Consider the following 9587-nt stretch of genomic DNA (forward strand, 5'->3'; position numbering starts at 1 on the left):
AATTAAACTTTCGATTTTATTTTAAAAATTGAATAATCGGTTCAATTCGGTCAGTAAATCAATTGTTTTGTAAAAAAAAACATCGATACCCATAACTATAGTACTTCATCATAATATATTTGAAATTCTAGGTTGTTCATTTCTTTCATTTGTGCTTTCATTTTTTAGTTTATTTTGATTTTCACACTGATGAAAAAGTTAATAGAAATTCATGAAATATTTCGCACCTTTGCAAAGTCTAAGTTTGTAAGTCGATGTTATCTCTGTATAGTTGATCTACTTGCGTTTATGGAATTACTATTAAATAGCTACATATTTTTAGACAGAAGCAAATAGATCGACTTAGTCTATGTAGTTTACCAATCACAAATCAATAGACACACACAAAAATTAGCACCAAGACTTGAGAAATTATTTTTTCTATCGTCTTTATCGATGAAAGTGTATCAAATAAAAAACAAAAGTGTTAAACCAACAAATATTAGTGATCTAGAGGCATAATCGTACCACACTCACGATACTTATAACCTGGATTGTATTTTTGAAATGATGCATTTTATAATTGTGTAATTTAAGAAAATTCATGAATTGAACTTTTTCATTTTTACAAAATGGACCGAATTCGTTGGTTTTAATATTTTCCCTCGCCAATTAACGAAATGACTCTGTCTATTTCTTATGAAACACTTATATTATTCTTTTTGTAAGTTGTCACTTGTAATTATGAACAATTGTAGAAAAAAAAATTGTATTTAGCTATGAATTTTTTCGTAGAAAATACTTGAATTATTCACTACAAATTTTTAAGTCGTCGCTATTTAACACCTTACATATTTTGTGACAATTTTTTTGTTGTCACTAAATCACATATTGATTAGAGACAGTAAAATCTTTGTCACCAATTATTTATACTATTAGTGACGAAAATAAATATCATAATTAAAGCTAAATTCTTATAGCTAAAACTTAAAATATTTAACTACGAATTCTAATTTGTCGATATTGTAACAACATATTTTTTTAGATGAAATTTTTTTGGGTTAGAAAATCAATAAATTTTACGACAAAAATAATTTGTCATGAATTAGATACATTATTAGTGACGAAATAATGTGTCACCGATAACTTTAAATTCGTGGCTAACACTACTTAACAAATGGCGCCAATTAATTTTTTGGTGGGAAACTTTAGTAGACGAAACTTTGCTACGGATTTTTATGTTTCGTCACTAAAAGTATGTGTCTCATATATTTAAGCACGAAAAATAAATTTTGTCACTAAAAGCGAACAATTAGTGATGAATTTGATGTCGTAGCTAATAATTTCGTAGCTATATATCATATTTGTTGTAGTGATATCTTCCATAATTTCATCGACTTTTTTTATGGAAATTCATCAATCTAGATTCCGCACCACTAAGTTCGCGAAGTAACTTCCAAGAAGGGATCAAATCAGCCACATCAAATCCTGACACTAAAAAGATATATCCTTCAACAATTTTATAAACATATCTCGATCTTTGAACATTTTCCCAAAGGCTGCGCTACAAGTGACAGAGTTGGTAAACTGAAAGATCTTTTATGTCATGTTAATTGGAGAACTCCTCGTGGAATGAATTGATGAAACAAGACTTGAAATCTCATCTTTTCTAATCCTACCAAAGGACTTGACCATCTTTGCACTAAGAAGTTGTACATTACAAATGTTACGCATTTTTTTCTAGTACATATCATGAAGACTGAATGCAATGTCTTCATTATTGTAAAATATGATGTTTGTAGACGTAGATTGTGGTCTATCAGAAAAGGCTAGATCGTGAATTGTTAGAAGTTCTTTTGCAATAGTAGGTGATGATATGATCACTACAGGAATTTTCCAGAGTTGTAAGTACATAACACTCCCATACCTTTGTGCTAAATTACTAAGAGTGCGATGAAGAAGTCCTCTTCCGATTAAATGATGCAGACTTCCAATAAACGGGAGTCTCCATGGACCTGGAGGCAACTTTATTTGTTTTTTGCTTTTACTAACTAGAATAAAAAGGATGGAGAAGAAGAGAAGCAAAGATACTAATGTTGCTTCAGCTAATGTTACAATAATATGGAAGACTTCGAGAGCCAACAAGTTTTTAAACATGAGTTTTAGCTCCAATATATTTCACCCATGGTCCATCCAACATTAAGTTTATCAAACAAAAGTCACTTCTTTTTATTTTATTTATTTGGTACAGTTTGAATTTCAATAGTTAGCTAATTAAATTTAACCATGAAGATTAATTTAGGCATGAAATCTTAAATTTAACCATGAAGGTTCTTGGAATTCCATTGTTATATTTTCTAACCAATTTATTGTGGCTTACAATATTACATTTATCTTCCCTTTTTTTTCATAGCAAGGTTCGCAGGCTCTCCTATAAAATCATAGACACGTTGGTGGGTTTTTCAATTAACTTCCAATTTTTTTTTGTTTCTCGTTCGACACTCGGTGTTCGGTATCTACATTAGAGCCTGGTTATATTGGATTATTCCAAATTCATGTCGTGTAGGTCCCTATTGGAGGGAACTACTCCCTAACAAGGATTTTCATACCCCAAAACTTGAATTTAAGATCTCTGATTAAGACAGGAGAAGCCTCATTCCGTACCATATCCTCTGGTGGTCCAACTGTCATTTTGAATTACCCACATGTCTAATCCTATGCATTTGTGGTTGTAAGAGCTTCCTCAAAGTACGGATACTAAATTCCTTGAACTCATTTGTAATGATCCGGTTGGTTATTTTTGGAAATTTTCATAAAATTACCATTTTGTCTCTCCTAATATTGACCCCGAGTGATTAGTGATTAAATTTTGAAAGTTGGTTTCAATTTCTGATTAAAATGGTTGTTAATTTTGTAAGTTTTGAGTTTGGAAGGCTAAAGTTATTAAAAATGAGTTCTTGGTGTCTTTTGGAGGTTCGAGTATCAGACTGAAATTCCATCGATTCCATTCATTTCGCAATCTGAAAATTGGTCTATCAGAGTTGTCAGTTTAAGATTCGGAGTCTTTTTGAGGATTTAAGGTCTTAAGTTGGAGATTTATAAAATTTTAGCCTTTGGATTGACTTTGGTCAACATTGGAGGTTCGGATGCTCGGATCAAAATTCTAAGAGTTTCATTCGATTCGGGGGATGGTTTTAGGCCTAAGTGAGGTCTTGGTTGAATTTTCAGAGGTCCTAAGCTTAATTTGACCTTTTTAGGTGTTGTGTCGGTTTCTTGTGACTTTCATGTGTTTCAGGTCAAGGAAACCTCATATTTGTGTTTTGACGGTTTCATTGAGTTCGAAACGTTGAGTATAGTCAATTTTCATATATGAGTTGTGTGTACAGGATTTCGATTGAATCCCGAGGATCCTTTCGATGTTTTGAGCATTTATTGGTTGTCTGATGTTAGTGTTCATCGCTTTCGCAAAGGGTACCTCGCGATGGTGAGGATCACGAAAGCGAGATCCTAGTCGCCAAAGCGAAGGTCTCTTTTTGGGTAGGATTCGCTTAAGCAAACCATGGGTCACGATCTTAATGGTCACAAAAGTGAGACCCCCAGTTTTTTCGGGGTTCACTTTTCTGAACCTGTAACAGCCTAGCCCGCTAGTAATATTATCTACTTTGGGCCTAGGCTTGCACGACTTTAAAATGCACACTAGTTGGTAAGGTCTGGTTACTTATATACCAACATATCTCCTGTGTTTTGCCAATGTGGGACTTCTAATATTAAGTTGGGGCCTCGCATACACCCCCTCATTAGACTCAGCGGCCTCGCTGAGGTTTTCCCCACTGAATGGGATTTTCATATACTCAGCACTGAGGTTTACCCCGCCTTACCGGGATTTGTCGAAACTCAGTTAAACTCTGGCCCACAACAACAAGGCTGACACAATAGTGACTCTGATACCATTTGTAACGGCCCATCCCGCTAGTGATATTGTCCGCTTTGGGCCTAGGCCCACACGACTTTAAAATGAGTTACTAGTTGGTAAGACTTGCTTACTTATATACCCAACATCTCTCCTGTGTTTTGCCAGTATGGTACTTCTAATCTTAAAGTGAGTTACTAGTTGGGGTTTTAGCCACTTTTCCCCATTTTAAGCTTTGTAAAATCCTTGGAGGAGATTTGGAAGAGCTTTCTTATGCTAAATCATTTGGGTGAGCTTTTGTGACCCTAAAACTTCTTTTCCATTTGATTATTTATGGATTTTAACATCAAAACCTGAGATTTTGATTAGTAAATGACAAGGTTTTTCAATAACTTGAGTTCTAAACTAAAATTATGATTGTGAACTTATTGATACCAAAAACCAGTTTTAACTAACTTCAGCCTCTCAAAACTCCAAAACTTTTAAAAACCACAACTTTTCAATAAAATTTCAAAACCAACTCCACAAACTAATTAGAAAAGATTTAGGGCATGTAAAGGGGTAAAATAGTAATTTATGACCTTGTGAATCATTACAAAAACTAGATAGCCAACTATTAACTAGAATTTATTCATAAAATAAAATTACAATTCTAAAGCATAATTATAACAACTGCCTTAAAAAAGGGAAGATGAAAGACGTCCATGAAAATTCTGTAACATCGTATGGTTGTAGGAACATCACATTTAGATGGATTTTTCAACTCTTGAGAAAGAATGAGTGATACTTTAGGGACTGAGTGCATATTTAGAAACCAAATTAAAACCGGAGAACGGTGCATTTTATTATAGAGACATAATCTTTGTGCTTTAATCATATATTTTACATCTCAAAGTTATTACCGCAATCTTTAGTCTTTACACTATGTTATAGGAACTTTGTTGAAATACGTGGTTGATGGATTGAATCCACAAGTGTTGTAGTGTATTGTAAATAATATTGGAGTTCATGATTTCCTACGATATCTAATATAATGCAAATTCTTCATAATGAATTATATGGTTATAACCAAAGTGATTTGGTTGGATTTGGTGTCGGACGGAGTGATGTTATTTCAACCTTAAATGATTGGTTGCCTGTGTGATCTTGTTGGAATTGGCTTCAAGAAGATATATGGATTTCGCGAGTGTCCCAAGGTTCATGACTCATGGACATCCTAAATTGGAGATAGTGGGTATACAAGTTGCATACATGATCATTGCATTACATTATATTCACTTTTATTTGATTGTTTCAAATATATTAACTATCTCGAAATTGTGATTTTTGAAATTATTTAGTGTAGTTGAGATGTTTAATATTTTTCTATTGTTAATGGTTATTATTCTTGTTCTGACTTTTTAACACCAACGCCGCCGAGTTTTCTAAAATTTGAGCTAGGAGTAAGAAGTTATGCCTGTTTGAGTGGAGTCTCTCTAGTTAAAGCTTTTCATCTAATTAAGGAAAGATGGTTTTTTCCTTACCCCTAAAGGCCTACCCACATTTTACCCACCCAAGTTATGGGTCAAAACAGACGCTAGGTTAATTTAGACATTCCAAAAGCGTTTAGGGATTTTAAAGTAGGTTCAAGAGGAGAAAGGAGAAGAGTTTCAAGAGTTCTTTCAAGAACTTGAGGATTTCGCCAATAACAAGTGTTCTTCGAGGTATGCAAGCTTTCATAGTATTGGGTTTGTTCACACTCATGCCAATCATGTAATTTCATCCATGAATTCGTTCTTGAAGTTGATTGATTTAGTTTCTTGAGAAGTTCTTGAGTTTTAACCCCATTCATAAGTACGGATTTTGGGTGGGAATTTGTTGAATTTGTGCTTGGTTTATGAATAAAAAAGAGTTGGGAGAAAATCATTTGATTCTAGAGGAGTTAGGCCTTGAAATTGAGCAAGAAAATTCGTAAACAATCTGAGTAGATGGGTGGGGTGTCGCACCATCATTACACCTAAACTAGTGGTTAGTAGTTTGGGGCCTGACGCACCACACCAGCCATGCGGCCCAACTACTGCCCAGTAGTTTTGGGGCTCGTGCCCTGCGCCACTTTGTGTGCCAGGGTCGCCAGGTCCCTTACCCTTCTTTCTTTATTTCTGTGTGTGTTCCTCGAATCGTACCTATGTTCTCTCCTTGATATCCATACTTAAAATATCCTTATTTCTTGAGAGATCTTATATATCCTAATCACGTCTCTTAATTTACATTTTCAAATGAAGGTAAAGTTAATAAGAATGTGTAAGAAAGTCCTTCTGAGAAGTCTTTTGCAATTATCTATAACTTGAAGTAAGATTTTAGTGAATGAGTATGAGAATGAGGAGATTTCAGTTTAATGTTTCAAAATGAGTATACGGAAACTAATTATTCCCAAGTATGTAATACTTTTATATTTAAAACGAGAGAAACATTGATTTCTAAATGAGTTTATGAAGAGTCTTGAGTATCTCCTCTTTTAAGAGGATCTTTTGAGTAATTATCTCAGTTTCAGAAAGAATTATGTTTTCAAACATTTGAGCATGAGTTATATATTGTTGGGAGTAGTATTGAGCACCGATATAGGGATGCGTCCAGACAATTCAAAATCCTCATAAACCATGTATGCCAACATGGGTAAAAGGGTCATACTTTTTAGATGATTCCTTATTACTCTTAAGCATAGCTTAGTGAATCAACTTAATTGAGGTGTTCTATACCCCAAAAAGGTATAGGACAGTTTTGGCAGCATGGGCGAGACGTTGAATCATCACGTAGCTCATAGTGATGATTGTTGGTTAGAGAATCTCTCAAATAAGAGTACAAAGTTTTTTTTTTATACATATTGAGTTGATATATACTCTTTTGAAAGCTTTATATATTGCATCTTTTATTGTTGCTTTCACATTTGATGTGACATGAAGTAAGTATGTCTTCTCAGAGTATCAGTTCAGTTTCTTATGTTTCATCTTTCCCTTTAAATGCTCGTACATTCAATGTACTGACTTCATTCGACATGTATCTTATTTATGATGCAGATCCAGGTGTTCAGGGTCATCAATATGTGCTTCGTTGATCCTGCTTTCCGTAGGGCTTCACATTATTATTTTCTTCTTTTTAGGTTGTCGAGGTCTTGTCCCGACATCCATTGTATTATTTAGAGGCTTCACAGACAATAGTAGTTGAGGAGTCTTTTCATGTTTTCCCTTGTTTATGTTCCTTTGAGACATTGAATTTAGTACTTATGTTATTTAAATACTTTCCGTTATTGAGTTAGGCTATTATTGAGCCCTTGAGAGTTAATCTTTGTATTGAGTTCCTATTTCCCTTGAGTAAGTCTTCCACTGAGTAGTGAGCAAGGCCAAGGGTTCGCTTCGAGACCAGCGATGGTTCTCAAGTGTTGGCCACGTCCATGGTGTAGGCTTGGGGCATGACAACTATTACTTTTAGAAGAATCGGTGTTATCTCCTATATTCAGATTAGAAGACCAGAAATAATAAAAGATGAAGTGAAAAAGAAAAGAACAATCCGAGTCCACAAAACACACTTTGTCCTTAAGAAATTTAATCCCCTCAAGTACCCGAGGTTGTAGATTAATTCCTCTCAAGATAAAATGGATTAACCATTAAAGAAGTAGTGGTACCTCAAACTTCAATAATTTCAACGAACTCAAAATGACAGCAACGAATCACACACAGAGACATGATCGATCGATTTTTTTGGTAAAAAATATATGCAAAAGAAGGGAAGAATTTAATGCACAAAAATGAGAGAAAGTCTCTCTATTTATAGCCAACAAAGGGTAAATGTCACAACTTTTTGGAAAAAGGACAACTTTTCTGAAAGGTCACAACCCTTTGGAAAAGGCGCAACCTTTCAAACTGTCACAACCCTTTAGAAAAGACACAACCTTTCATAAAGGTCACAACCCTTTGGCAAAGTCATAACCCTTTAGGAGAGTCACAACCCTTCATTTCCTATTCACACCATTAACACTCAACAATCCCCTACATTAATAGGGTATGAAAAATGTTAAAACATATTCATGAAAAACTGTATGATTCGTAAGTAAGGACTGATTGCATCTAGATAAGAGGGTTTCCCTTTGAACTTTCCATAGTGAACATATATTGGATATACTCGATCAATCGGTAGATTTGATATCTTTGAACTGTCGAGCTTTGTTGTATACCTAGACAACATAATTCACACAATCAACCCTTGAACTGTTTTTGGTTCTCATTGTTTTGTTCATTTAAGCCATGAACACATCTTGGTTTATAAGTGTGTAAAGAGTTGGACTTATCGAATTCCCCTTGAAGCGGCTTACACTTCACACTTATATAGGTGATTTCTAAATGTGTTATTCCCTAGATACACCACTTGACATACCCTGTATCAAACATATAAACCATTAAAAAGTCATAATGGATTTATCCTTGCTACTGAACACTGCCTTATCATGATAATGGACCATAAAAAATTTGACATGTTGAACCGTCATTAATGACTTCGTTTGATATCCTTGAACCAAAATCTTGGGATCTCTAGTTTTATAGGTAGAGTTACCACCACAATGACTTGCCCTCATCCATAGTCCCATTCCCTTTGATAATATATCAACTCCCTCTCTAGTTAGGCCTTCTGTAAGTGGATCCGACATATTATCCTTTGACTTTAGATAGTCAATCGTGATAATTCCACTAGAGAGTAGTTCTATAACAATATTATGTCTACGTCATATATGATGAGACTTTATGTTATACATCATGATCCATGCCCTACCTATTGCAACTTAACTCTCATGGTGTATGCATATTGGTGCTAAAGGTTTGGGCCAAAAATCATTGAAGAAATTTTGGAGTCATTCAACTTCTTCACCGGCCTTATCTAGAGTGATAAACTTCGATTTCAAAATAGAGAGAGTGATACATTTCTATTTGGATGTTTTCCAAGAGACTGCTACTCCACCAAGAATAAATACATATCCGCTCGTGGATTTTACTTTATTTGACCTGGTGATTCAATTTGCATTACTGTATTCTTCCAATACCATTGAATATTAGTTATAATGCAAAAAAATAGTTTCAAGTTGTTTTAAATAGCCCAAAACTCTTTTCATTGTCATCCAAGTTTGGTCGAGATTACTTATTAACCGACTCAGTTTACTTAGCACATATCTGATTTTGTACACATTATGATATATATCATACTTATTAATACTCTAGAATAATCCAATTGTGAGTCACTTTTTCCTTAATTCTTTTGAAGTACAAAGCTCACATTTATTGGAGTCTTGACAATATTGAAATTCAAATACTTGAACTTCTCAAGTACCTTTTCAATCACATCAACAACTTCAATATCTTTCATAATGAAGTTACTTTCTAGCTTATCCTTAGTAACATTTATGTCAGAAATTTCTATTTTGATGATCAGCATGTCATCAACATAAAAATAAACAATGACATTGTGATTTGGAGTGCCTTTAATGTAAAAATATTTATCACATTCATTAATCTTGAATTCATTTGCCAACATAGTTTGGTCAAAATTCACATGTCATTATTTGAGCACTTATTTTTAGTCCATAACGTGACTTAACAAGTTTACACACTTTCTTTACTTTACCAGGAACCACAAAGCCCTCGAGGTATTTCATGTAACTTTCTTCCTCAAATTC

The 9587-nt window shown here is 34.1% G+C and overlaps 1 protein-coding gene across 1 annotated transcript in view; it reads right to left on the bottom strand.

Moving 5' to 3' along the window:
* LOC107060526 (5-epiaristolochene 1,3-dihydroxylase-like) overlaps positions 1–2670 on the bottom strand; it is a 4602-nt gene extending 1932 nt beyond the window's left edge. Inside the window, exon 1 of the mRNA XM_015308512.1 lies at positions 2644–2670. Coding sequence (XP_015163998.1) covers positions 2644–2670 — 27 coding nt within the window. The remainder of the gene's footprint in view (positions 1–2643) is intronic.
* Between the last annotated feature and the right edge of the window lie 6917 nt (positions 2671–9587).

Source organism: Solanum tuberosum, unplaced genomic scaffold (assembly GCF_000226075.1).
Source record: "Solanum tuberosum cultivar DM 1-3 516 R44 unplaced genomic scaffold, SolTub_3.0 scf00088, whole genome shotgun sequence".
Classification (NCBI taxonomy): Eukaryota; Viridiplantae; Streptophyta; class Magnoliopsida; order Solanales; family Solanaceae; genus Solanum; species Solanum tuberosum.